This window comes from Corvus hawaiiensis, chromosome 14 (genome assembly GCF_020740725.1).
Source record: "Corvus hawaiiensis isolate bCorHaw1 chromosome 14, bCorHaw1.pri.cur, whole genome shotgun sequence".
Classification (NCBI taxonomy): domain Eukaryota; kingdom Metazoa; phylum Chordata; class Aves; order Passeriformes; family Corvidae; genus Corvus; species Corvus hawaiiensis.
In genome coordinates, this window is record NC_063226.1 from 20,337,930 (window position 1) to 20,365,159 (window position 27,230).

The window sequence follows — 27,230 nt, forward strand, 5'->3', positions numbered from 1 at the left end:
TCCCCTCAGCGCGGCCGCCATTTCAGGAGCGCTGAGCGGGCGCGCGGCGCCCCCTGGCGGCCCCGCGGCCGGCCCGGCCCGTCCCGGCGGCCATGAAATCCGTGTTCGTCACCGTGGGCACCACCAGCTTCGACGAGCTGATCGCCGCCGCCGGCTCCCCGCCCGCGCTGAAGGTCAGGCAGCCGAGACACCGGCACCGGCTCCGGCCCCGGCCTGCCCTCCCGGGGCTGGCGCCTGCGCGCCGCGACCTGCCCCGCCCTCCCTGCCGCGTCCCGGCAGTGGTGCCGGGGTGCCTGAGCGGGCCGCAGCGGTTGGGGGGTTCCGGCGGGGAGAGGCGAGAAGTGTTGGTGGAGGAAGGGGAGGGACGGCGTGTGGCACGGAGTGGGGACGGGAGGGGACAGCGGTACCCGGGCCGGGGTAGTCGGGAGCTGGGCCAGGCCCCGCAGTGCCCGAGCTGAGAACACCCCTCATACACCCCCTCTATCTCCGCCTCATCCCTTCACTCCACCCCCGTCACCCCTCCCCATCATCCCCCTCTTCTCCATCCCTGTCTTCATCTCCCACCATCCTCCCCACCCCCGTTATCCCCTCCATTCATCCCTCTCGTTCCCCGCAGGCGCTGCAGAGCCGCGGGTACCAGAAGCTGGTGCTGCAGGTGGGCCGGGGCTCGTTGCCACAGCCCAGCAGCAGCCCGGCCGTGGCGGTGGAAGTGTTCCGCTTCAAGGACTCGCTGGCTGAGGACCTGCAGAGCGCAGACCTGGTCATCAGCCACGCAGGTAGAGCCCCGTCTGCTTCCCGGGGCTCCCGGGCCCTGCTGAGGGAGCTCCGTGGGATGAAGTCTCTCCCGCTCAGCGGTGGGCTGGCTGGGCATGTTGAGGTCCACAGCTAGGGGTGGGTTGTTCAAGAATCCTGTTTCAGCAGCAAGTAGGAGGGTGTGTCATCTCTCACTGTGTTTTCTGGTTCTCTTGTAGGTGCTGGTAGCTGCCTGGAGACTCTAGAGAAAGGAAAACCACTGATAGTAGTAATAAATGACAAGCTGATGGACAACCATCAGCTTGAGCTGGCCAAACAGCTCCACAAGGATGGCTGTGTCCTCTACTGTAGCTGCAGGTATGCAGCTGCTGTGGCTGTTCTTGCTGGACAAGAATGTTCAGTCCATGTTATGGCAGAACTGAGAATGTAGCAAGGAAATGTACATCCTTCTCTGTAACCTCCATCTGGGTATTAGATTTTCAAGAATGGATAAATTTACACCATGTAGTCATTCACTACACTTAACCAAGCCTTTTGACCATGGCCTCTTCTAATTATTTTTTTCCATTTGAGGGTACATGTATTTAAATTAAAAGAAGAATACTTGGATTCAGGGGGATTCATAAATCAGATGTTATCTGGTTAGTGACTTTAACTACCTCTGTCTTTCAAGTACTTATTCAGGCTGCCCTTTTAACTAAACTTCCTGAATCCACCATATCCTCTGACAAGGAGTTTCACAGATCTACTGCCTGTCACTTCAGGAAAAAAAAACTAACTCAACCAACCAACCAACACCACACAAAAAAACTCCAAAATAAACCACCAAGCAAACAACACACAAAAAAATGCCACCATCACCAAAACCCCCAGCACCTTTTGTTAGAGTTCATCCTGATTGCTGTCAGTTTTGTCTCCTCTCCTGTGCTGACTGTATCTTACTGTTTTCTCTTATGATTGACTCCACTCTAAAAATAACAGATGACCTCTAAACTGAAGCAGAGAAAATGTAACTCCCATTACTTAGTCTGCATCTTGTTCCTTTGCCCTGCAAGCAGGATTTCATATGTTTCAGAAGAGCTTTCTGAACAGACTAGGCCTGGCATTCATTTACATTGAGCAAGTTTCTTAAACTCATTATCTTGGTGCTTTTGTCAGCTTTGGAATTTTTATTTCTTTGTGTTGGGCAGTGCCAAGCATTTGAGCCTTATTTGCAGCCTGATAATAGCAAGTAACAGATTGATGTAGCTGTTCTTTCTGGTTCTGTGATCAGGAGAGAACTCTGCCATGTGTTCAGATAGAATGGATTTCCTCATGTGGTTTATGGGGACGAGTCAGATCTTTTTCAGTCTCCCAGCATTGCAACCAGAGAAGATTAAAAAGTTGCAAAGTTGAGCTTTTCTCTGAATGCTGATGGAATTGTGTTCTCAGCAGTGGTGGCTGGGGCCTGCTGCTCTGTGCACTCTTTTCCTTTCCATACATATCCTTATTTATACATACACTTATTTATACTACTATACTTCCATGCTAAAGAATTACGTATGGGTGAAGAGAAAGAAAACTATTTAAAAATTTCCTGTGGGATGGATTGTTCTTTAATTTTTGGTTTTGCTCTGTTTTTACAGCACTCTTGTGGAGACGCTGCAGTCAATGGACTTGTCAGCTTTGAAACCTTTTCCTCCTGGACAGCCAGAAAAGTTTGCTTCATTCTTGGATAAAGTTTTTGGCTTACAATAAACAAAACAGAGAAATAAAAATGTTGGAATAAAATGTCTCATCTCCTACTGTGGCCTTCAACACTAAAGATCCACCAGCTGGGCCAAACCCTCAAAGAAAATGTCACTTAATACTAACTGATATTAAGTGGTTTCCAATTTAGTGCCAAACTCATTCAGCTTTATTTATTTATTCAGCTCTTAAAAGAGCACAATGCTAATAAGGAGGGAGTATAAACTGCCTAGTTTCACAGACAGACATTTATATCATAAAATCTGCATTGGGATGGTAATTCCAGTGATGAGGACAAGCTAAACTACTTCTTTACAGGCATGGCATATGCATAGTGGTCTCTTGACCATTTTTGCCAAGTAGAGGTGGAAATAAATTGTCTTTGTTGATGTTCCTGTGATGTTCTGCAGATGCCTTCAGCTCTTGTTTCATGTGTTTACAGAAGCACTGAAAAGAGAGCTTAAAAGTGAGAGATTTAAGCCTCAAAAGGGAAAAAGGCATGAGCTGCAAACCTGCTGCCAAACTGCCCACAGCTGCCCTGGGTTTGGGTGATTTACCCACAAAGTAAAACAGGAGAGGAATGGGCTTGGCAATACAATCACTCCATTTACATGGTGTTACCTCATCATAAACCATTAGTTTGGACTTCTGCACACCCAGTGTTTCCTATTTAGATTACACATAAGGAAGAAATTCTTCCCTGTGAGGGTGCTGAGGCCCTGGCACAGGGTGCCCAGAGAAGCTGTGGCTGCCCCTGGATCCCTGGAAGTGTCCAAGGCCAGGCTGGATGGGGCTTGGAGCACTCTGGGACAGTGGAAGGTGTCCCTGTCCATGGCAGGGGGTTGAAACTGGATGAACTCCCTGCAAATGCAAGCCATTTTGTGATTCTTTGATGCTGATCAGGGCTTTCCATTTAAAGTTTTTAAATTGACAACTATGTTGATGTTACATCAAATTTTTAAGTAAATATTTTGAAAACCAAAGGGAGTTTAAAATGTTCATGCATGTTCTTAGGTTTCTAATGTGCTAGAATTTTACAAGTTCATAATTGGTGCTAATTGCCCTTCCTACAAGGACATTACTCATTTGGGGGGATTTTGTTTTATTGTTTAAAACGAGAAAATGAAACTCCTGAATTGGCCCATCTGATGTCTAAGTACAATTTTTATGAGCAAATTAAATGTTCATAAAGGCATTCTAATCAAATCAAGCACAAAGGGCTACAGGTGGAATAAATCAGGCCGCACAGTTGTGCAAGAGTCATTTTTGCCAATCCCCCAAAGTTTGCCCCAAATACTTGATTAGGAGCGACTAAGATTTTTACTCCCTTAATGATTTCTATGGAGCTGATATTTCAAATTCACTGCTAGCAACTTGCCTCCAGCCCAGAAGCGCAGAGGGAATTTTGGATAACCACTGGACTGATGTTCCCGCTGGTTATTTGCAGTCGAGCGATGAAGTTGGAAGGAGCCAGCTTAGCCAAGCCAGGTGCGGGAGGAGACGCTGGGGATGCGCACCCACGCCGGGAGCCGGGCATCCTAAAATGGCCTAGAACAGCCTAAAATGGCCCCGGCGGAGGCAGCTCCAGCGGGATGCGAGGGGCCGGAGCCGGGGGCTGGGGCCGGGCGGTCCCGCAGGTGGGCGCGGTGCCTCATTAGCGGCGCCTCATTAGCGGCGGCCGCGCGCCCAGCGCCTCGCGCCTCGCCCGCGTCTCCGTGCCCGCCTCAGCCGTCCCGGCCGGGAAGATGCACAAAGGCTCCAAAAAGTACTTTGGGCAGAAGTCCTTCAGCGAGGTGGCCATGGACGAGTACCTGGGCAGCCTGGGGCTGTACCGCAAGATGACGGCCAAGGACGCCTCCTGCCTCTTCCGAGCCGTCTCGGAGCAAGTGCGCAGCCGGCCGGGCTGGGGGCAGCCGGGGCGCCTCAGGCCCGGGGTGGGCCGGGGGTGCTCCTGGAGAGCCGCCCGGGTGCTCAGAGCGCGATGCCGGCAGCGGGGATGGGTGTGGGGATGGGTGTGGGGATGTGTGTGGGAATGTGTGTGGGAATGTGTGTGGGAATGTGTGTGGGAATGTGTGTGGGAATGTGTGTGGGGATGGGTGTGGGGATGGGTGTGGGGATGGGTGCGAGCGGCTCCGGGCGCTGGGGCTTCCCTCAGCCCCAGGTGCCCCTGAGCCTCTGCACTGCCTCTTCTTGTGGTGGCGTCAGTCTGTAGAATTTATGCCTAACGCGAGGCTTAAATTAAACTCTGAAATTTTCTCCTTTGTTACCGTTATTTTTCCAGCTGTTTTCATCTCAGATTCATCATGCAGAAGTTAGGAAAGCTTGTGTCTTGTTTATGAGGCAGCACCAGTCTAGGTTTGAATCCGTAAGTACCGTGTGTTGTATGTATAAGCTGAGTACGTGTAGTTGGGAAGTGCTGCGGGAGGGAGTCGGTGGTTTAGCACTGAGAACACGATGCTTTGCCATGCTTGGTGCTTGTAAGAGAGGAGAAATGATAGGATGGTTGTCCCTTACGTTGGGTTGCAGTTGCATAAGTTCTATTTGACTTTGGTTCTGAAGTTTCTGAAAACAAGCAAGGTACTGAAACCCAAGTGAGTAGGGTGAGTTACTTGTATGGTATATTCTCTGGGGAGCAACCATTGCAAAATTTAGTAGTAGGGGGGAAACGTGTAGGATTTTGGAGCAAGAAATGAATATTGAAAGATGGTGGGAAATCCTAGAACAATTACATGAAGTCATGGGGGTTTTGAGGTGGGTTTTTTGGTTGTCTTTGTCTGTAGCAGTTTGTGTGGGTTTGTAGGGTATTGGTGTGGTTTTTTGGGGATTGTGTTTTGGGGTGTTTGCTTGTTTTCCTTGTAGTCGTATTTAAGTGCTTCATCTAATCTAGGAGGGACTTGAGTATTACTTGGATTCATGTCTTTAATTTTTTTTGAGGGTCTCTTGGTATTCTCACATTGATACCCCAAATCATTCCTGTGTTCCATGTGCCCTGGCCCCTCCAAATCAACAGCTGGTAGCTGTGAAGTAGTGTTTAGGTTTAATTTTAACTTTGCTTTCTAACTGCCTAAGTTTTTATATTTGCTTTCTTCTTTGTTTTGTCAAAAGTATGTGGAAGGCTCATTTGAGAAATACCTAGAACGACTAGGAGATCCAAAGGTGAGCATGACTTAAGACTTATTAAGAGATTTAAATTTGAGGAGACTAGAACAGGAAGGTGCTTAGGTGATGACTTAAAATGTAGTTATTTGAGTTTGTGGGATTTTTTTAGATAGACCCAAATCTTGGTGTCTCATTTACATAAATAATGTGAATAAACTGTACATGTATAAACAATACCAGTTTCAGTGGGGAACTTATGTGGGTGCAAAGGAGCAATCTCTGCAGGCTGGATAGTAAAAGCTTATTAATAATTGTAGGGCTTTCTGGAAAGAAAAAGCAAAATACATGGAGTGTACCTTGCATGAAATTTTTGTCAGGCTTTGCAATGCCCTGCTTCTTTCTTTAGTGTTCAGATACGTGGGTTCAAATTGTTATTTCTTTAGTCTAATCAGTAACCTTGGTAAATGCAGCAGTCTCTGAAACAAATACGGGTTTAAAAAAAATGTATCTTGAGTGATGTGTTGGAGCAGCTCTAGCAGCAACTCAGTCTAACTCATTTTGGTAATTGTTGCCATCCCATGAAGCAGACCCTTTTTACCTCACTCTCCCCCAAATCTTTATATCTCAACTTTCAGTGCATTGATTGATGAGTTTAGATAGGTATTTTAATTCTACAGAAACCTAGAATACAGTTCTTGATGTTTAGATGCCTCTGCTATCTCATGTAATCTCCTAATCTTGCATAGGAAAGTGCTGGCCAGCTGGAAATGAGTGCTTTATCAATGATATACAAGTAAGTACCTCTTTCTTAAGATTTACTTTGTTTTGCACTTGGTGTGGGGTTTCTGGCCCCAGAACCTTCTATGTGTTTGCCACTGAAATGTGAATGTGTGAAGCATGATGAGAAATGCTTCCCTACAAAATTTACTTAACTGGCATGTAAATGGTGCCATCACAGCCCCTGATCTAATGGGGATTAAGGGCAGGGTCACTTTCCAGAGATGCTTGTTTGTTATCCTTTTGCTGATGTTTTACTTGAATGTCAGGTGTTTGCTTCTAGTGGCTGAAGGCTGGAAAATGGGGAGAACCAAGGAGCTGTGTGCAGTGGAAACACTGTGTGGTAGTTAGAAGTGACTAAAACTCATGTGGGTGTTCTTGAAAGCTCCAGAAGTGAGGAGTACCTGCCCTACCTGCTGTGTACACACTGATATTTATTTCAGAGGTAACACAGAACTGTGCAGGTGCTGCTGTCTTGCTAAAGATGCTGCTATCTGAAAAAGCAGTCTGGCTCTCCAGTGGTAGAAATTAGAGCCCTCCTTTTGCAGGCTCACTTTGTCCCAATGCTAAAGGAACAAACTGAAGTTCAGCTAGAATTACTAGCTCCCTGCACTGAGGTTCTAGTCCTTTTGCAGGGTGCCTAAACCACTTAGACTGAATTGTCTTAGTGTCTGAGCATCCTTCTGTAAGCATAAGTACTTGACTTAATCTGTGAGTAAATATCATGGTCTTTCACAGATAATTTTTATTTTCCCTTCAAGATGGGTTTTCTCACCTGGCCATTTCTTTATTCATTTATCAGGAAAAATGCTTTGCTTGACTTTTTTTTCTGTAAACCAACAGCTCTAAACTGCTCCCTGTAAACTTCTTCATAACACAGTTCTACTGAAAGTCTGCTCTTGCTAGTCTTGTTTTCCCTCTGCTTACCTAGGCGAGACTTCATTGTGTACCGGTACCCCGGGAAGCCACCCACATGTGCTACAGGCAATGACTTTGAAGACAAGGTCAGTAGAAGTGAGGGCACTTTCCTTCTGTTCCCCTGCCAGTCTGTTTTCTTACTTTTCCTGAAGCTGGATGAGGTGTGCAGTTTTTTCCCTGGGAAGGGATGACTGTAACAAACTGATTGATTTTTGTGACATATAGTTGGTCCCAGTTCAGAATGGGAGCTATTAGAACAGCTTACCTACATCAGAACTGCTGCTGGGGGCAAAAGGAAGGTGCATAAAGGACAAATACTCTGCATTACCTTGCATCTGACCCCTCTGGTGTTTTCTGGAGCTGCATAGATGTGGATGAACAATTATGTGGCTATTTCAGGCATGATAGCGATGAAGTTGCTGTGGTGTGGATTGCATGTGGGCTGTTCTATTTGCCAAAGTGGCCAGTCTGCTCTGAATCTGTGCTGCTGCAGCTGTTAATGATCTGTTGATGAGCACTGCTGTCTTCATCTACATGTGCTTCTTTCTTCACCTACACACTTTCCTTGTAGTTTAATTTAATTCCAAAATGAGCTGAGTTTAAAAAGCAAACAGCATGGTCTAAATGTGTGCTTGCCCTCCAAGGCTTTCCCACCAGAGCTCTCATTAAGTGTTGGCAGCTGTCTGTCGTTACACTGTGAGTACGGGCAGCAGCTCCTTCTGGTGCTGCTCCTCCTCACCACCAGAGGAGAGCTTGTGTTGGCAGAATCCACACAGCACACAGAATTGAGTCCTGGCATCTCAGCTCCCTCTGGGAGCTGGTTTTCTGGGAAGCATCCTCACTGGCAGTGTGCTGACAGCTGCCTGAGGGCTTCTGCCCGTTGCAGTTGACTGTGGTTGTGTGCCAAGAAGTTTGGTGGGACATGTTTGCACGGTGTGTCAACGCACGTGTTGCAGAAAGCATCTCTTATGCTTCTTAAAAGCAAGGTTTTAAAGGCTGGAGAAGTAAATGCTCTTATAGTCCCTCATAGAGAAGGATGAGATGTGCCTTTGACACTTGGGACAGTGTGGCTTGGGGTGCTGCATTCAATGTGTTGTATTTATTTTACCTTCTGAGCAATTGGTGGTCTTGGAGGTAAGTGGGAAACAAACAGCAGGATGTACGGGTGCTTTTTTTTCTTTGTGTGATACAAAGTTACTTAGAGACTTCACCTAAATTTCTGCTTGGAGCTGATGCTACAGCTTTTTCTTATTTATATTGATAATATTAACCATTTTCTTGATGAGTTGATGTCAACTGTAGAATGAGAGGGTCTCAGATAGAATTTGGGGTTACATCATTCCAGCCTTAAAACCTTCTTTTTTTTTTTTTTTTTTTTTTTTTTTCCATTTTCCCAGATTTTACTGTGTTGTTCCGGTAATGGCCACTATGACTCTGTGTATACAAAACAATTCCAGGAAAATGCTGCTATTTGCCAGGGTAAACTTGAAATCATTTTTCTCTGGAAGGGAATTGTGTGTTTTCATATGTTTAGAGGCAGGGTTTATTTCAGTTTTCAGGGGTGGGGAGAAGAGAGATGGAAGCTCACTTATGGCATATTGTTATGCTTAGACTCATTTTTTTATCTGTTAAGTGGGGTATTGGTCCAAATGGCTTCCAGAGGTCCCTTATTCCCAACTGAGTTACTTTATGATCCTGTCCCTAAATTTGATGTCTCTGCTGCCTTGTAACAGTAGATAATACCTGAAGATATGCCTGCCTTGAAAACTGCAGCAGTTCTTATGTATCTCATATTATCGAGCTTTGTATTGATTTGTTCAGCTGTGTTATATGAGATCCTCTACAAAGATGTGTTTGGCATGGATGAGGAAGAATTAAGGTCTGCAGTTGAGGTGTTTCGAAGTGGATCCAAGAAGAACAGAAACAGTGGTCCTGTAGGAAGTGAGGATGCAAACTTTGGTTGTCTCCATGAAAAAGTGCCCAGAAATTCATCAGAAAAGAGGTAGTATATTGGGGAAGAGGATCTGGCAGGAGGGAAGCAAAAAAACCCCTTCAAAACCTTGCAGAGGACAACTTTTCCAAGTTTCTTTGAATTTTTATGAAATATTAACTCTTTTTTCCCTATGTCATGACACAAACACAAAGCTCAAGTATATCGTGGGAGAGAGAGTGCTTTCTTTGGAGCTGGGAAGCGTCACATAATTGAATATCCTCTGCTGCAGGCTGTGGTATAGTTGTGTGTTTCTCTAAAATGACAGCTTATTTGTAAGTAAAATTGCTCCTTATTTCATTAGAGCTTTTTTATTAATTTTTTTTTAACGAGAGACTTAGTACTCTTCTAAGCCTCCACAGCTTTGAAGGGCTTGAGAGCTGCCTCTGAACGCCTGCAGACAGCATTGGTTTGATGGGACCTGGCACAGAATGTCTTTTGTACTTGGCAGTGCAAGAACTCAGTGGGATCACCTTCATCCTTTCCTAACACAGGCAGTACCCCTCGTTAGGGGTGGGTGTTGGAACAAGCAAAGGTCATGTTCTTAAAGCTTGGAAAAGGCTTGTCCTGCACTGCATTGCACCTCGCTAGTGTTTAAGGCAAAATGTACCACTTGATGGCACCATGGTGCTTTTTCAGGTTGTGTGAACAGTTGGTGATACTAACCCTGGCTAGAAATCGTGTGTTGTATCTTTTGTAATCTTATTGTCAATTTTTTAGGCTGGACAACTGGGAGGGCAACGATACGGACAATCCACAGGAAACCAAGTTCAAACAAGGCATTGAAGAACAAAAGGTTTGTCAGTTAGGGGAAAATGCCCTTATGGTTTGCTTTTGGGGTTTTTTTTCTCTTGTATGATGTTACCCTTGTTAGGACTAAATCCTCTTTACCGCTTTCTAAAAATGGGGTTTTGGCAAGGGGGTGGCTTATTTCTTCTGTCTGCTTGTCCTTTTGGTTTTGCCCTTGAGTTTCTCTTAAATTGGAGATGCTCTTTTCCTTTCTGAAATTCTCTAGTTCTTCTCTGGCTGATTTTTATTTCCCCCAAAAGATGGAGCTTAGCAGATGTTTCCTGATTGGCTGTTTGTTTTTCCCAGGAGATGGTTTAAATTAGTTCACTTTTGTCTTGACCATAGTATAAATTGCTTCAGAATACTTTTAGAAACTCTATAGAATTAGTTTTCAGATACAATAACTGAAATTCTCACCAACTTTTGAAGCTGTGGCTTCATTGGTCTTGTTAGCTTCCTTTGATTCTTTTTGAGTACAGAACATGCCAAGTGTTACTCTTGAGCCTGTCCCAGTGCTTTCCAGGGTCTGTTTGCTCAGCACGTGAGTGCCTGAATCTGTTCTCATACTCTGAGTTTTAGCTTTTAGGGAAATAGAGTGGAAGTGAAAATTTTGGAAAATAGCATCTGTACATTTTAAAATGGTTCACAGATACTGGTAGGATGAGAGGCTCTGCTGAACACGTGAAATGCACTTGTTAATGCTCCATTCCAATTCTGTTTTTAGCCTCCAGAAAATCCTCCAAAGATGCCTGTTCCTTATAAAGTGCTAAAGGCACTGGACTCTGCCATCTATCGAAATGTGGAGTTTGATGTTTGGCTGGACAGCAGAAAAGGTATCTTTGGAAAGGGGAAAGCCAAAAAACTCTTCCTGCAGTAGGCTTAGCATTAAATTTATGAATCTGAGTCCTGTCACCTGTTTGTTCACAGCTGAAATGTGAAGGATAGAGGTGAACCCAGCAGATAGCTGTAGGTAGGACATGTTCTTGGTTTCCTGTCTGCCATTCAAAGTACAAAATACCCAGCTTCTGATACTGTATAATGGTACAAGGTTGCTAAAAATCTGATCTCTGCTCCTTATTGACTGTGTACAGGAAGTAGGATTCAAAGCAGAGCACAGAACTCTGTTGCCGTTCTGTTATATTGGAAAGCATTCAAATGTGGAGTTTTTTGTTACAGCATGTGTGCAAAGACTTCTTTTTAGAGCACGATTTTGGCCTCAGAATTGTATAATAATGAAGATCTCAAATTTAGCTTTGAGATCTGTCAGAAGAGTTTTTGTCTTGCTTCCTAGCCCTCTTGGGCTTGAGCATTCTGCAGAGATCTCATGGTTCTCATGGCTTGGGAAAGGCTGGCTGCTTTTTGGCTTTCACAATGGCTGATCTGTAAAGCAAGGAGTTTCCAAGAAAGATAAGGTTTTAAGTGATATTTGATGTCTGACCCAAAGTGCTTTGCATGCTGAAGAACTCTAGCATTTTACCACTTCGTAATCAGTAATGAGGATCATTAAAATTCTTGGAACAGAGTGTGGTAACCAATTATCTGTGTAGAATACTGACGTGCAGCGAAGCCAGGCAAGGAACAGAGGTAAAAAAAAGCTGAAATCTAACAGCAAGGAGACTTTAGGCAATGTTAGCTTTTCCTGGATGACATTTCATGTTTGCCAAGTGCCACCAGGACTCTGGCAAGATAAGAGATGTCCAACACTCTTAATTCCAGGATTTGCATTAAATGCAGGATTAACTCTGTACCACCACAGAAGCTGCAGCGTTGGAGTAGTAGTGCTGCTTGCTGCATTACCTGGATGTTACTGGTCTCATGTGACTTATAATAGACCATAACCAGTCTAAGAACATCTAGAGTTACTCCACTGTTACTATGGGGAATGTTCAGGCATGCACAGGAAGTATTAATTCCAGTGGCCTATAAAATCATAGTTGGATGCTGTCATGAAGTACTTGTAGGATATGCAAAGAAAGAACAGTAGTTTAAAGGCTTTTTTTTCCCCTTTATTTATTTATTCATTTATTTTTAGAGCTTCAAAAAACTGACTACATGGTGTTTGCTGGGAGACAGTACTATTTAGGAGACAAGTGTCAGGTTAGTACTCAAAGGAGACCCAGTTATGATAAACTGTTAAAACTGCTTTAAATGGACTATGATAAACCATGAAGTCATTTGATTTCATTGAATTTTCTAAGGCTTTTCTCATTCTCTTTCTTGTAGATATTCTTTTAAATGTAATTGCTTTCTAAAATCTACTTTTAAACTTGGTAGTGTGATAAAAAAGTAGTTTGGGAGTTCAATGTGAACCAGTCATGCACATTCTCGGAGTGTGGAAGTTCCAGGCAGAGCTCAAAATGCAGAGGGGGTGCTTTTGATGTAGTTGTCTTTAGATTTTTGCACTTGGGCTAAGCAACAATTCTGGATAGTCTTATCTTTCTTCAACAGTGAAGTAGCAAAGTATTTTTATAAAATAAAAAGGGAAGAGCTATGAAGGGAGGAGTAGAATGATCTTGGACAGGAGATGCTGAAAGGAAGGTCAGTTTTCTTTGTATTCTGATGTCATATGTAGTGAGGATGTATTTTTTTATCACTCTTTAAGGTAGTGCTGATGATTCACTCAGTGACTTGTTTCTCCCTGAGCTGAGCTTTCCTCTTCCTACTTCATCTTCTGTTCTTCTCAAGTTCTTAAGCAGCAGTCTTCCTTGGTACTTATCTTCTGGGCACAGGGAATAAAAATAAGTTAGGGAGCAGGTATCTTGCCTCTCAAGTCGCTCACAAGACTGATTTTATTTCTTTTTTTCCTTCCTCCCTGAAGTTAGTACAGTGCTTTTTATTTTGTCTGCAATTTGAAGTAGTGTTTGAGACTCCTGGGCCAACTCAATAACATAGGACTGGCTTAGGAGCAGCCTTTGCTATTAGTGGTTTGTAGACAATATTCTGATGCAGTTTGGGTTTTTTAGAGCTTCCCTTGTTCTCTTTCCAGGTATGTCTGGAACCAGGAGAGAAGTATTACAATGCTCATATCCAAGAAGTTGGACAGGATAGCAACACGTTGACTGTGTTTGTTGAGGAGCTGGCAGAAAAGTAAGCAGTGTGGTGATGACTTCAAGTTTAAACTCTTTCTGGTTGAGGGGTTTGTTTTCCCTCTTGGATTTCTAATGACCTAAAATCATTATTGTAATGCCTTCTGTGAAATCTTGCTGCTCTTACCTCACTGGAATGTAAAAGTGATTTTTGCAGTTTGGGCTTAATTCACAGAGAGCAAATTGCCCTCTGCTGTTGTGTTTCTCTGGAGTTTTTATCTTGTACCCAAGCAACAAAATAATTGGCACTTCTGGTGAGTCTAACCACTTTCTCCCCCTTGCTGTTCAATCATTCACCTTCCTCCAAAGCTAGGATTGACAACATCCTGCAAAAATTGTGTTGTCCCATGCTTTCAGGTGTACAAAGGAGGCATACAAATGCAGGCAGGGGAGAGAGGCTTGACCTAGGAAGTAAATAGTGTTGAGACTAAAGCCTAGCTTGTCTTTTTTTATTAAACAAGTACCAGTAAGGTGTGCTTGGTGCCAGAGAAACAGATGATTTATTTTCACAAGCTATTTTCTTCTGTGTTGGTGTTGCTTCAGCTTATGTTGTTGTGCAGAGTGTCTCCCTGGGGCACTGCTAATGTGGGTGTCCTTCCTGCAGGCACACAGTTCCTTTGGCAAACTTAAAGCCAGTGACAAAAGTGGCTCCTGTCCTTGCTTGGAATATGGCTCACAACAGAAGAGGAGGAGCCTATCAGAAAGTCACAGGTGGACACTTCTCAGGAATAGGTTTGTACAAGGCTTCCAGAAGCATTCCTTCCCTGGGGAAGTAGGGGAGGTGCTCATGATAGTTGTAACTGTAGCAGTCTTTGGATATTGGAAGTGGCTTAATTCACCCTGTGATATAAAACTTGGTCACCACGGGGGTTTGGTGTAAAGTTACCTTTCAGAGAGAGATGAATTTGCCTTTGCAAAAGAGCAAATCCATTGAAATACAGAGCAAATTTGGTATTGCTCAAAATTGCCCAGGACAAATTTGCCACTTGAGAACCATATAAAAAGGCATGTCAGTGAACTGGAGAGCTTGTCTGATCTGGCATTAGCAGAGATGCATGGACAGACCAGGGCTTCCCTAACCAATTAAATATGAGTTCTATTTAATTTGGAGGAGGAGTTGTGAGGTTTTTACTTTATAAATAAATGCAGCCTGCATAGGGAGACTTTAGCACTGAATTTGATCAGCTGAAGCTGGGAAGGTACTCCCATGTCAGATGCTTGTGTTCTCATCATGTAGAATGCCTGATTGAGCCTTCTAAAGAAAGGTCTGTAGTTTCCATACTTAAAATGGAATAGGCCACTGCCTTTCTTTTCTATGGGTGCAAATACTGAGTCTTCTCCTCATCATTTGAGACCGTAGCTCAGGTTGAAGGTGTAAATCTCTTTCTTTCCTTAATGGAAACTGCAGAAATGGATATGAAAACACGGAAGAGGATGCTCAAGAAAGTCCGTGGGAAGGAAGTGTTCATGGCTGTGGCTTACAGCAGGGGACAGCCAGTGCTGCCACCCCGGCTGCAGCACAGTGCTCCCTCAGCACGCTTCCCTGCCCTCCACTGCTCCCAGGGAGGTGCAAACATGGCACTCTGCAAACCCTATCACCAGCAGAACCCTCCCAGACACCACCGTGACTCTGGCATGCCGAGGTAGGAAGCTCTGAAAACTTGAGTTGGCCACTTGTTTTCTGTTCACTCTGATTAGGAGAGAGTTTGTGCTGTTTAGGTAAAACTACAGCTGGGAGGCACTTCCTGATAATTGCAGGAAGTGCAAATACCCTTTAAACCCAGGGGATCTGCCTGATTTTTAAGCAGGCACAACATGCTTGGCCCTCAATCAGCATTCTACCCCAGCCCAGGATGGAAAGGCTGTCAGAGCCATGGCAGCTTCTCCTGCACTCCTGGTGAACGATAACAAACCTCTTGTACCAAACATTGCTCTACCAGGCCTTGGGGGGAGGATGGTGGGGCATGAATGTCTCTTTGCATCACAGTGTGAAACAGGTTTCTTGTGGCTCTGCAGAAAGAACTTGAGTTAAAATTGAGCAGACAAACGCAGGTGAAATTGCAGGTGGTGGTGATTCTTCACCTCCTCTCTCGTTCCTAAAGCTCCTGCAGCCGCAGCCGCCGCCAGCTGCAGTGTGTGAACAAGGAGTGCCAGTACGGGTTTATGGCAGGGGCTGCAGAGGAGCCTCGAGGGCCAGAAGAAACTGCAACTTTCTGTGAAATTGAAGGAGATGATGACTCTGCTTTTGCTACTGTGCCCGTAAGTTATGAACAAAGGGTAAGCTGAAGCCTCTCAAAGTGAGAGGAGGAGAGGAAAACTGTCCAAATGCATAGCAGTTCCTTGCCTAAATTCACAGCAGCTTTTTCTGGTTTTCTTGGACTAAGGTTTTACAGTGAATGCATTTTTGAGAATGGAAGACTGAAATTAGTCTAGCTCCTGGAAAACCTGCTTAAAAACTTCAGTTTTTCTAGATATTCCCCATCTTTCTTTGTATCCTCAGTAGCAACACTTGTTTTCTTTTTAGCATTTTCTTTTTAGCATATTTTCATGAAAATAGTTTCTCCTTTCTATTGCAGTTGGAAAACAATCTTTTCCTCCTGTGCATATCCTGTCTATCTCTAAATATCGTGGGAGAAAGCTTTTCACTTGTTTGCCACACTGTAATTTATCATTTGGGCAGCAAGATTCAGAAACTGGGTAGTGATAGCCTGGATTTTTTCCTCCAAATTTGTAGTTGTGATATTTTGGATTAACATGTTGTTCCTGACAGTTTCTTCTGCTACAGAAACAGGAAAAAATTATAAACCTAGACTTTTCTTAAAGCAGTCTTTTTGTTGAGTTGTAGATAAAGTGGCAGTGTATTCTTTAAAATGCTTTTTTTTTTTTTTCGCTTGTAGTTTAAACCTAGTCCAAAGCTGGGTATGCTGCTAAAAAAAAAAAAAAAATCGATTTATACTTAGGTATCTGAATAGGAAAACAGATTGTTTGAATTTTTTTGCTGTGTCGAAGCAGTGAACTTAACTAGTGTTAGACTTGTATTTAAGTGAGGCAGAGGGAATGTGCTTAGGGGCTGTTTCAGCACCAGTCATTTTTTTTCTTTCCCTGATGTACTAGATCTATAATCTTTGCTCTGATTTTTCCTCAAAGAGTGCCAAGGAATAAGGACATATTATCCTGCAATTTCTTTTTTCCAACCTGAAATCAATACAACTCGCTGGCTTTTTCTCCCCCTTGCTAGACTTGCCTGCAGCTCCTAATGAATAGGTTTTCATGTTCATTCAGTGACTTTGTTATTGTCAATGCCAAAGCTTTTTCTCTATCTCTTCCTTGTCTTGTTCAGTAAGGAATATGACATTTCCTGGAGAAAGATGCATCTCACAGAGGACTCTGCCATGCTGCTAGAAGCCTGGTGGGAGAATCTTCTGACTTACCACCTCTGCATCAACCTTGGAAATCTTTCAAGCCTCTCTGAGCACTTTATTGATCTTGTAGTCATCAAAGTCTTCTGAGGAGAGTTTTGAGTGTCACCTTAGCTATCACAAAAGAGTGAATCAACTTTTTCCTCAAGCAATCCTGTATTCCTCCTTTAGAGAACTGATCTTAAACTGGGGTGCAGCTAAAGACTGACTTCAGTGCAAAGACAAAGGACATGTAAAACACTGAAGGAGTGCTCTGGGCAACCCTGGGGTGTGCTGCTCTCTGAAATAGTCAGGGTTGCACATGTGGGTCAGCCTAGTGCAGACAGTGGTGTCTGTGCCAGCAGCCAACTTTTGGTTCCCCTAGCTGTGGCTAAGAGTAACCTTTTCTCCACAATAATCAGTGTTTGCATGAACTGGTCTGCTGCTGGTATGGGGGAATGCTCCAGAATGAGGAATGCACTAATACATGTCTGGGATCTGCTCCCTCCTTTGCAGCTGTGTTAGAGCTTGGGATAAAGCAGGCTGAGATCTGGGAGGGAGCAACTTGACTGCATAGCATAGGACAGTGGTAGATCTTCAAGAATAAAAAGTGTGGAAGGCAGAATAAAAGGAAAAGGAAACAAGTGTTTGTTGCATTGGAATGGACACACAGATGATGCTTCTAGTAAGCTTTGGTTGCAGCAAGCTGGGTCTGCCAGCCTGTTTCTGTGTGTCTGTCTCCATAGAGCATGGAAAGGTTTTAAATTATTTCTAAATGCGTGCTTCTGCCTTTGCTTTTCAGAGCCAGAGTAATCCTGCTCCCATTGTCCATGGTCCTGGGGGGTTTTGGGTAGCAAGGAGAAGTCCAAACTCCCTTCCATCTAACAAGCAGACCCTGAGTACCTTAGAGGAGGAGGAAGCAGCAAGTGAAAATGGTGAGTTCTTAAAGGATTAATAGGCAAAAAAAAAAAATTTAAGACATTGTCGGTGTGCTTTTCATTGTCAAAAGTAGGTTACTTCCATCTCCTAGAGGAGAAACAAAGTGAGATGATACTGAAAGCAGGTTATTAATGGTGAACTGGAATGTAATTACAGTAACTCCAGCTTTAAGCTTTTTTGCCCTTTTTTTTTCCCCCCCTGAATTAAAACTTCCTGTTCTCTCTCCATTGTAGGGCAATTTCATGAGGAATATATTTATGCACCTCCAGGTAAGTAGAAGTTTAGTCTTCACTGATAAACATTTGGTGAATGTAACAAACTCCTCAATTACGACCTTTTTATAAGTTTCTGAAGGATTAGATTTAATGCAGCTCTGCAACTTAATTTTGCCTATGCCCTCCAGATCCCAACTGTGAGACTGCAACAGTATTTAGTTCAGCAGAACCTACAGCAAGCTTGGTAAGTTTTACTCGGTCTGTTCAGACTTGAGATCCTTGAGGTGTATGGCATTCCTCACGGAAACTGTCCTTGGATGCATAGTAGGCCAGAGACTTAATAAAAGAAAGGAATGCTTATTTCATTTATCCATTCACCCTCCTTTTCCTCCCTGAATGGTGAGGTTTTTATCTGAGTCTGCAAGTACTGTCTGGATTGCACTAGATACATTAATGATTTTCCACATTTCCCTCTGCTAAGAGAGAGTGTGTATTTGACTGCTGTTTACTTTTCTTTCTCTGCTCCAGTCAGCACTTGCTTTTATCAGGCCACCCTTCAGGTTGTATTCCAGTTAATCTTAATCTTTCTCTGTGGAACTGGAGAGATCTCATCTGTGGTAGAATTTACCTTGGAATTTTTTTATTTCTTTAAATTTGAAACTAAATCTTTAGTTACCTGCTGCTCCACAGTGGAGCAGTCCTGATCACACCAGAATAAAACTGTGTTGAGCTACAAAAGGCACTCTGGGTGTATAGTCCATATTTTTTTTTTTTAAATTATATAAGGGTGTGTTATGTGTGCCTTGTGGCTTCTTTGCCACTTAAATGGACCCTGCTTTGCTTTGGAATCCCTTCAGGAAGAAGGGCCAGTCTTTGTGTCACCTCGAGATGAAGTGGTTTCCTACAGCTATCCACAGAAGGTAGTGTCTGGTACTCTGAGCTGTATGTCACACTTCCTTTTTGTGGTGGCCCTGTGGAGAGGTGACCACTCTGCTTGGACTGTGTCCATTTGTGGGGACCCCTCACAGCCTCTGGCAGCAGAGAATACAATTCCCTGCAAGTACAAGCAAAACAGAAGATGTCTTGCAGGTGTCTGCAACACTAAGCTGGTATTTTCAAGCCAATTTTCAGAGAGTTTGGATAGTTAGTGCCTTTACAGCTAGGATTTACAAAATGCATTTAATGTGAAGTGAGAATTTTTGACGTATGTGGTATTTTCATAGTCTGTGTCAAAGCCAGTTGCAGAGGCAGACTGCTGAATATTCTTGACTCTTTTCCAGATGTTGGTGAACTCTGCAACAGTTTCTACCTCCACAGATGTTTATAGTGCTCCAGCTACAGGTCTCTCTTCAAATTCTGCTGCCTCCACTCCAGCCAGTGTCATAACAGCAGCTCCCCCACAAACAGCAGTTCAGCCTGTCATAGTATCTCCCTATTCTGTGGGGAGGCCAGGTAGAGTGTACAGACTGTAGCTGTGGACTTGGATTTCCCAAGTTTTCAGTTACATTTTCCCCTCCCTTCCTCCCCCCCCATCCAAAACAAGTGTTAAAAGGCTTTAAAAAGTGTCACTTGCTTTGGTTTAAACTTACTTAGCTGCAACTTGGCTGCTGACTTCTTGTTTCAAAGGGGCTGTTGTCCCTGAATTTTTATGGGAATTGGAGGTCTCTGCTTTGGGTTCCCCCCCCTTGACTCCTTTAATTATTAATGCCGAGTGTTTGCTAGAAAATTCTTTTGAGAAGGCATATGTTCAGTGCAGCTCCCTTCACCTCCCCTTTCCTACAGCTAATTTTCCTCTTGAGCTGAGGGAGTAAAGCCTCTAGAGCACTGTCTCTTCCAGAAGAGTCACTGGGTGTGGCATTTCAGGGTCTGGTTCATTTTTGTGACCCTTGGTTCCTTCTGTGCACGGAGATGAGGTTTGTGGGTAGACACAGGCTGCAGTTGCCACCTTAGGTGCTGTACCTGCTTAGCTGTTGGAAAATGGCTGTTATGAAAAAATTGTTCTCCTTCTTGCAAAGAGCACTTCTCCTGTCTTCTGTAACTTCTCATTTAGCATCTAAAAAGTCTCTGCCTTCCGTTCTGCTCAGTTCTGTCTCACTTTTCTTATCTCTTTTTTTTTCTGCTCTGCATGAGAGTTTAGTCAGCATGGTTCTCAGCTGTCTGCTCACTGGTGCCAACCTGCTGCTGTGTTAGAGGTGTGGGCCACCTAAATGAATATTGAACAGTTGTCTGTCCAAAAGATTTTTGTCCTGACATGTCTTGAACCTTCCCTTATTTTTGTGGGCTTACTGTCACACTTCTGAGGACATGAAGTGATTAGTCTGTTCTCTGTTGTTCTCTTACATAACTATCTGTCCTAGAAGTCTGGCCCGCCTTCTAATATGAAGACATGATTGAAAAATACTTGTTTTTTTTCTTCTAACTGGGATATACAGCTTGCAGATAGAAATGTAGTTATGGCTTGAGAGATTGAAACTCTCAATTGAAATTGAACTTCCCATCTAGTTTTAAAATTTCTTCTGGACACCTTTCAAAGTGGTTGCTAAACAGAATTTTGTCAGAGCCTGTATTTAGGGGCACTGAGGTGTCAAAGTACATGCTAAATTGTGTAACTTAGCACCTTACTCATTTGACATACCATGGCAAAGTTGATGTTTTGGGTGACATTTGTTTCCTTCCAATTGTAGCAGTTTCTTCGGTGTCATTCCCAATTTATTCAGCTCCTCTTCCCCCAGTGAGTGAGGTGGGAGAAGCTGGTGCTGTTCTTCCAGCTTACTCTTGTGATCCCAGTGGCAGTGATCTGCCTCGAGGTAATGATGGTTTGTGCTTTTATTCCTGCTGCTCTCCAGCACACTTCTGACTTGTGTTCTCCTTGGAAGCTTAACAGAACACCAAGTGACAATACATAGTGAGAAAAAATGGTTCTTTGCAACTCGCAGGGAGTGAGAAATATTATAGATATTCATGCTAAAACATTTTCACTCCCAGTTTTGAACAGAAAGTTTGTATCTGACTCAAATATGTGATTATTGCAGCTCTAGACAGCACCCTAAATAAGTGAAAGCCCAGGGAGAAGGTAAAGTCATCTTGTTCCTTGGGTGTGTAGCTTTGCCACACGGTGCCATCAGCTGGGACAGTGTTCAAGGTCCACGTCAGCTGTTCAGCAGTGAGAGTGCAGAGACCAAGCCTGCTGCTTTCACAGGCATTGCTGCCATGCTCTGCAGTTCCTCTGCTGTCTTGCCTGTGCCCTCACATCCAAGATCTGTTAATTTTGGCTGTTCTCTTTCCTCTTCCCTGCTGTGGTACCATCTCTCTGACTGTTGCCATGCACACACGGAGTTCCTGCTTTCCAGCTTTAGTTGAATGCCCTTAACTTTCTCCACTTGGGAGAATGGGGTGTTAAGTGTGCTGACAAGAATTTGGAGTGGATGTGGATTAATAACCTCTCCAGACCCTGCCTGGGGCTCTTCAGCTGAGTCAGTCCATATCATATGGGCCATGTCCTTCTTGGCACAGACTAGGAATTTCAAAGGTTGCTAGTTAATAAGGAATTGCATGGAACATTTGTTACAGTGCTGGAGTATAATCTATATGGCCTTTATGTTAAGAAACCCATAAGGTTTTGGAGTGTAGGGCAGGGGGAAGTACATGGGTGTGCTTGATCTGGAGTTCTCTGTGCTTTGCTGAAGACACCAGGCCTGGTATAGATGGGAGAGCAGGACTTGTCAACAGACTGAAGCCCTGGACCTGGGAGGAAATCCTGATGTGGGCTCCAGCATTATTTGTTGTATCTGCATTTGTTCCAGTTTTAATAGCATCTTGTATCTTGTTTTAATGGCATTTAGGACTTTTGAAGTGTGTTTATTAACACAGTGACCTCAGGTGTCCTGCCCTTGCCTGGTGCCTTGTATTTGAAGGAGCTGTTGATAAAAGCCTGCTTGAAATTACTGTGATCTAGAAACACTGTGTTCAGTACTGGCCAGAGCTTCCCATGAGCACCAGTAAAAACTATCAGGATATGAGATTTTTATCAAGAGTCAACATGATCTTTATATTTTCGTATCAGGATGGGCAACTTTTTTTGGCTTAGCTGTTGCTTCATAAGGTTGTCACGTTTTACTGAAGATGGACTTGATTTCCAGACATCTGAAAGAGGAATATAAACAAAAACTGGTCTCCTACTGTACTGGCTTCTGTTCCAGCATTCCACAGACGTCAGTATTTGCAGTACCAGTTTGTCACTTCTGTCTCCCAGCAGTTCCTTTGTACTGTTATTGCTGCTATGGAAGCAGCTGTTTCATTCAGCTCTTATGCTTGCTTTGCATAGATTTGCATAAACAATTGAAGAACAAAATTGGATTTTTAAAAAAAACACCAACTTTTTCCAGATGTAGATGGAATTACAGCTTGATACTAAAAAGTTTGCGTAAGCCTTTGGGTTATTTTTAACTATTTTACTGACTGTGGGCAGTGTCACAGTCAGACTATCAACACTTGCAGGACTAAGCAAGGAAGGGTCTGTGTGCATTTCCTAAAACAGCTGCATGGGTTGTTGCCCTGATAGATGGTGCTGAAAGGTAAAAGAATTGAGAAATGGCAGCAGTGCCAGAGGAACAAATCCTCGTGCATTTTAAGGCTGGGGTTTGCTTTGCTGGTGCTTTTGCCTTCCTGCAGCAGAACACAACACAAAGTGCCATAGACAGCAGGGCTGGGAAGGTGTGGGAGATGGGTGGACAGGGAAGCACTGTGGAGCCAAGGCCTGGTTTAGGGGAGGGGTGGGTATTTGTGAAGATGGAATATGGTAACTCTGGAGGTGTTGCTAAGTTGAATCCCTTAGTGGTTCCTTTTGAGTTGTCTCCCTGCTTTCCCTTAGCTTTAGTACAGCTGGGAGCTCGAAGTCTGTGCTGTGGCATAGGTCACTTGCTCTTCCTGAGCCTTTGAAGCAAATCTCTATTGGCGTCTAAGAAATCAATTTTTCTCATGCACAGTTCCAGAACTGCATCCTGGGATTAAATACACACTCTATTTTTATTTTTTTTTCTTTTGCCCTTTCAGTGGGTCAACTTTAAAGGTTTAAAGCTGTTTCACAGTTTTTGGGTAGTTGGAAATCTGTTTCCAAGTTCAAAACCCTGTTGCTTTTGGAGAGAGGTTTCAAAGTTCCTTCACGCACCTGGGACTGTTTCTCAGCATATCATTTACTTGGCTGGGGACAAATGGTTCAGTAGAGGGAAGACAGAAGTAAAAAAAGACTCTGTAAGAAAGCTGGGAACTGAGTACCCTTGTGAGGAAGGAATATACTCCTTATTCCTGCCTCCATTGAGCTTGGTATAACAGTTGGAGGGCCCCAGAATTAGGCAAGAGGGTCTAAGGATTGCTCTGTGTTACGTCCTAGTTGCTTAGAGAGTGGAGACTTGAAAAAAAACCTGAGTCATCACTTGAGTAATCGAGATGAATAAACTAAAATTAAAGCTAATGTCATTAAATTAAATACTAAGTTGGTCAGACAAATGCCCTGCCATTGCACAAATATCTAACTGGATTTAGTTAAAAAGATAAACTGGTTTAATGACTGATATTCAAGATACATCCTTTACCCTTGAAATTTCAAAGAAAAAGTAGTGGTGAAATACTGCCATTCATTAAGTTACTCTAACTTAAAATAAAATGTTCTTACTGTGTGTAAGTTGCTTTTGCTTCTTGGTTTATATTCCTCTGCTCTTTAATGTCATGTTCTTTAATTTCAGATACAAAGGTCTTGCGGTATTATTTTAATATGGGATTACAAGTAAGTGCTTTTAAAATGAGTATAGCAAATTGCCTGTAAGAACTGCTGCGTTTCTTGACAAATGTACTGATGTATTCAGAACTTCCAAGTGTTTTAAATGTGCATTATGTGCACTGGACTACTAATATGGGTAGACTTTCTTGGTGGAGATTAAAGCATGACTCAGGGAAGTGAAGTTCTAACTCAAAATGGGAAGTACACCATCATAATTGTTTTACTGTGGGTTGTGGTGGTGGTTTTTCAGTTTTACTTTTGGTTTTTTGCCTTTTTTGGAGTTCTTTTTTTTTTTTTTTTTGATGGTGGATAAATATTCTTTCTATGAAGAAAAGAGGAAGAACCTGAGCCATTCTTGAGAGAACTTGTATACTTAGATAAGACATCAAAGACCACTTAGAGATGTGTGGATGGAGTCTCCTAGGACTTGTGCAGCTGAGCTGAGATGGATTAGCACCATTTCTCTGTGTTCTGGAAACCTGCTCTGCTGAAGAGTTCTGTGTAGCAGTAGTCAAGTGCAGCTTCAGTGCTGCTGCTCAGGGAAGTAAGAAAAGCATTGTGAGCTCCTTCAACTGAAGAAATAGGAAAAATCTCTGACTATGATAGTTAATAAGTGGGAATCTTCTTTCTCTGTAAAGACTTTTGACACAACAGCAGTGTGGCTGTTGCTGCAGGTATTGCAGTGTCTTTCCTGGTAGGCTGTAGTGGTTTCATGGGGGGTTTTGTTTGTTTATTTGTCTTAAAGGGCTAGGAAGGAAAAAAATGCATTTCTTCTAAGTTTAGATCAGAAAGTAGCAGTGATTTGGAGGGCTGGAGAGTATGAGGCTGTTATGCATGACTGTTTTTCCCTTTCCTCCAAGTATTGCCATCAGAGCTGTTGGCCTTCCATGATGTACGTGCAGCCAGTGCTGCCTCCATCTCCAGTAGAAGTTTACCCAGCGTATGCTGAGCCAGCTCCTGTCCTGGATCAGTCTGTGCCTCAGCTCTTCCCTGATGCTGGGCAAACTGAAGTCCACCAGGTTCCCTTGGAGGCATCAGCAAATGGTTTGTATTTGAGTAATGCTGTGTTCATGCTCGTGGAAGCCTGCATTAGAAGGCCATCAGTGTGGCTGAAGTGTGTGAATGTGCTTTTTGCTCTTTTTTTTTTTAAGGTAACTTCCAAAACACAGAGCCTCCACCCCTGTCCTATGGGCCAGTGTATTACCCAGTGGTGTCAGACCCCTTCAGCCAGCAGCCTCTGCCTGGCTTTGACTCTGTGGTTCCTGCCTATCGCTACATTGGTACCTGGCATCCAATAAATCCTCCCCATGGAAATTCCCCACCAGTGGCGAAGGCTGGGAGTTCAGGAGCACCACCCCAGGTTGGCTACGTGGCCTCCCCTAGCCCTGCACCTCCTGATGCACCTCAGGGAATGTAAATCTGGGAGCTGGGGGCTCCCTTTTGGGTTCTCATTTCTTGTTTGCCAGCTCTTGTTAATATTGTTTTGTAAATTTATCCTCTCTGAGAGGGTTGTGTCAGTTGATCAAACTGTGTTCAAATTTCACGTTTCTCTTCAGGTTTATGCTACTGATCGGTGACAAGATGTTGCTTTAGTTGATTAGGAAAAGCATAGGAGAAAAGTACTGTAGTGCAGGGAACAGCTTGGATGTGAGTACAGGAAGTATGGGAAAAAACATGCTGGCACTAAAGGCGTGTTGTGTATCTCTGAGGGCTTGCACTGAACGCTGAAACACCTGGTTTGTGCTGAAGCACTGAATCAGGCTGCCATTACAACTCAGATAAACACCGGGCACAGGGTCGTTTAGAGGGGGATAATAATGTTGAAAATAAGTAGACTTTCTCAGATTTCGCAAAACAAAGCTGCTTTGCCTCTAGTGGTCACATATTTGTAATAGCTGTGTATTTCTTCTGTCTGACTTCATAGTGCTTAGGTTTCGTGGCTCTGCAAAGTGTAAGAATAATGTTTTGATCTGTTGTATATTGTTGTATATTTGTGAGATTTGTTTTGTGAAAGCTGTTGCACATATGGTGGTGGTTAATTTGCACTGATGGCACGAAATAAAAGCATTGAACACATGAACATTGAGTGGTCATTTATCACTGGCAGGTAATGTTCCTGACAATTGGTTATCCCGCAGCCTGGACTGAAGAAATGCAGTTGTGTGGGATAAGGCTGTTCCAGCTTTCTGTGAGGAAGTAGCAAAAGCTTTCAGCATGAAAAGGGAAGTGGAATAATTCCTGGTAACTGTACCTTTTCCCTCTAAATTCAGGCACAATGTGCTTGGTCCTCAAATAGCATTTTACACAAAATTTAAATCAACTCTATTGGCCCATTCTACTGTTCAGTGATTTTCTAAAAATCATTTTTCCTTTGTGTATAGCTAGGTGGTGGTGAAAAAGATATTAACTGCAGAACTGGGAGGGGAAAATACTGTATTTCCTTTGGTATCCAGTTTAAGTAACCCTGGAAGCAAAAACAGTAGAGAAAAGTGGCTTGTTACATTTTTGACTTAAATTCATGTAGCACTGTTGGTGTTGATAATGTAACTCTGTAATGGGAGGGCGGGCTGCAAGCTCAGCTTTAAGTTTGTCTCCTCCAATTTTTAATTGCTGTACATTTAATTTGGCAATTTAATAATGGCTTTTCAAGATGGAGCAGCCAGGTAAAAAGTCAAAGCAAGATGAAAATGATCCCTGAATAGCTAATTTGATTTTGAGCTGCTCTGCTGTTTTAAAACAAAACATTTACACAAAATTGTTTATGAAGTAACAGGTGGCCTTTGTGTTCCTGCCTCTGGAGGAACACTTGACTTGCACAGATTTTCTTCGGAGAAAATACTATGAGGGGGTTTTCTTCTTTTTCTCTGAAAAAGCATTCACTAGCCTAACCTATTCAAGCAACTAGTAAAGCCTGTGATTTATTTTATTGACTTTAAAGTGGCACTGAGCTGAGAAGTATGGTCTCAATGCTGGAGTCAGGGAGAGTGTTTCCACCTCGGTCTCAGGTGCCATCTGTCATATCCCAAGCAGTGGCTGTCAAGCACTGAAGGGAATATCCTTCCCCTTTCAGGCTTTAGTTAGGAGTTATGCCTCATTTCTTCCACTGTCACTGAGACAGCCTTGCTTTTTTTTCTGCACACATGGTTAGCACAGCACAGTGTTGGTGTTTTATCTTCTGGTATTAGTCTGTCTCTGGAAGTCAACTTTTTTTTTTTTTTTTTTTTAATTGGAAAAGCTGATAATTCTGGTAGAGAGTTCTGTTTATGGCATGGTTTTGCTTGCACCATAAACCATGGCAACTGTTGACCATTGTTGGCCACTTCAATATATGTGAAAATTACTTTAATTGATATAATAATGTCATATGTAGTCAGTTAACTCATTTATGGATTTGATATACAGAGGTGCCTCTGTGACTCATTTTATGTATTTTTTTGCCAGGGCTGTTAAGGCTCAAAATCTGCTTTTTTTAACTAGCAGGTAGGGACTGTGGGGAGGAGTTCTCAGTGTGTCCTGGAGCTGGCTGATGAATGCTCTCCATGGATAGGAAATGCCACCTCTTTATTAACAGTAAAAGAGCTCAGAATGGTACAGAAATTTAAGTGATTGCTGGAGTCTTTTATTTCAATTCTGTTTCCCAGAGCTGTGTTGCAGTACAACAGCTCTACAGCCTTTGACTGAAACAGCTGCCAAAAAAGCCACAGCTCTGCCCAAACCACAGCTGACCTGCTTTGTGCTTCAGCCCTCTCCTCAGCTGGAGAC

The 27,230-nt window shown here is 43.4% G+C and overlaps 1 protein-coding gene across 1 annotated transcript; it reads left to right on the forward strand.

Moving 5' to 3' along the window:
* Positions 1-25,548, forward strand: ALG13 (ALG13 UDP-N-acetylglucosaminyltransferase subunit). The gene is made up of 26 exons (XM_048319240.1): positions 1-173; positions 617-776; positions 972-1,110; positions 2,379-2,484; positions 4,140-4,367; positions 4,763-4,846; positions 5,587-5,637; positions 6,327-6,373; positions 7,289-7,361; positions 8,673-8,754; positions 9,097-9,277; positions 9,986-10,061; positions 10,779-10,887; positions 12,087-12,151; positions 13,041-13,141; positions 13,745-13,872; positions 14,549-14,783; positions 15,243-15,399; positions 17,341-17,473; positions 17,711-17,746; positions 17,881-17,936; positions 18,973-19,144; positions 20,377-20,499; positions 23,434-23,474; positions 24,329-24,512; positions 24,620-25,548. The coding sequence occupies exons 1-26, from the start codon at positions 93-95 to the stop codon at positions 24,883-24,885; spliced, it is 3,114 nt and encodes a 1,037-aa protein (XP_048175197.1). The 5' UTR covers positions 1-92; the 3' UTR covers positions 24,886-25,548.
* Positions 25,549-27,230: the final 1,682 nt, after the last annotated feature.

Bases quoted from the DNA above. Each gene is read 5' to 3' on its own strand.
- ALG13 (XM_048319240.1), top strand. From the start codon at position 93: ATGAAATCCGTGTTCGTCACCGTGGGCACCACCAGCTTCGACGAGCTG. The intron at 7,362-8,672 runs GTCAGTAGAAGT...CCATTTTCCCAG, and splicing joins GCAATGACTTTGAAGACAAG to ATTTTACTGTGTTGTTCCGG. The intron at 10,888-12,086 runs GTATCTTTGGAA...ATTTATTTTTAG, and splicing joins TTGGCTGGACAGCAGAAAAG to AGCTTCAAAAAACTGACTAC.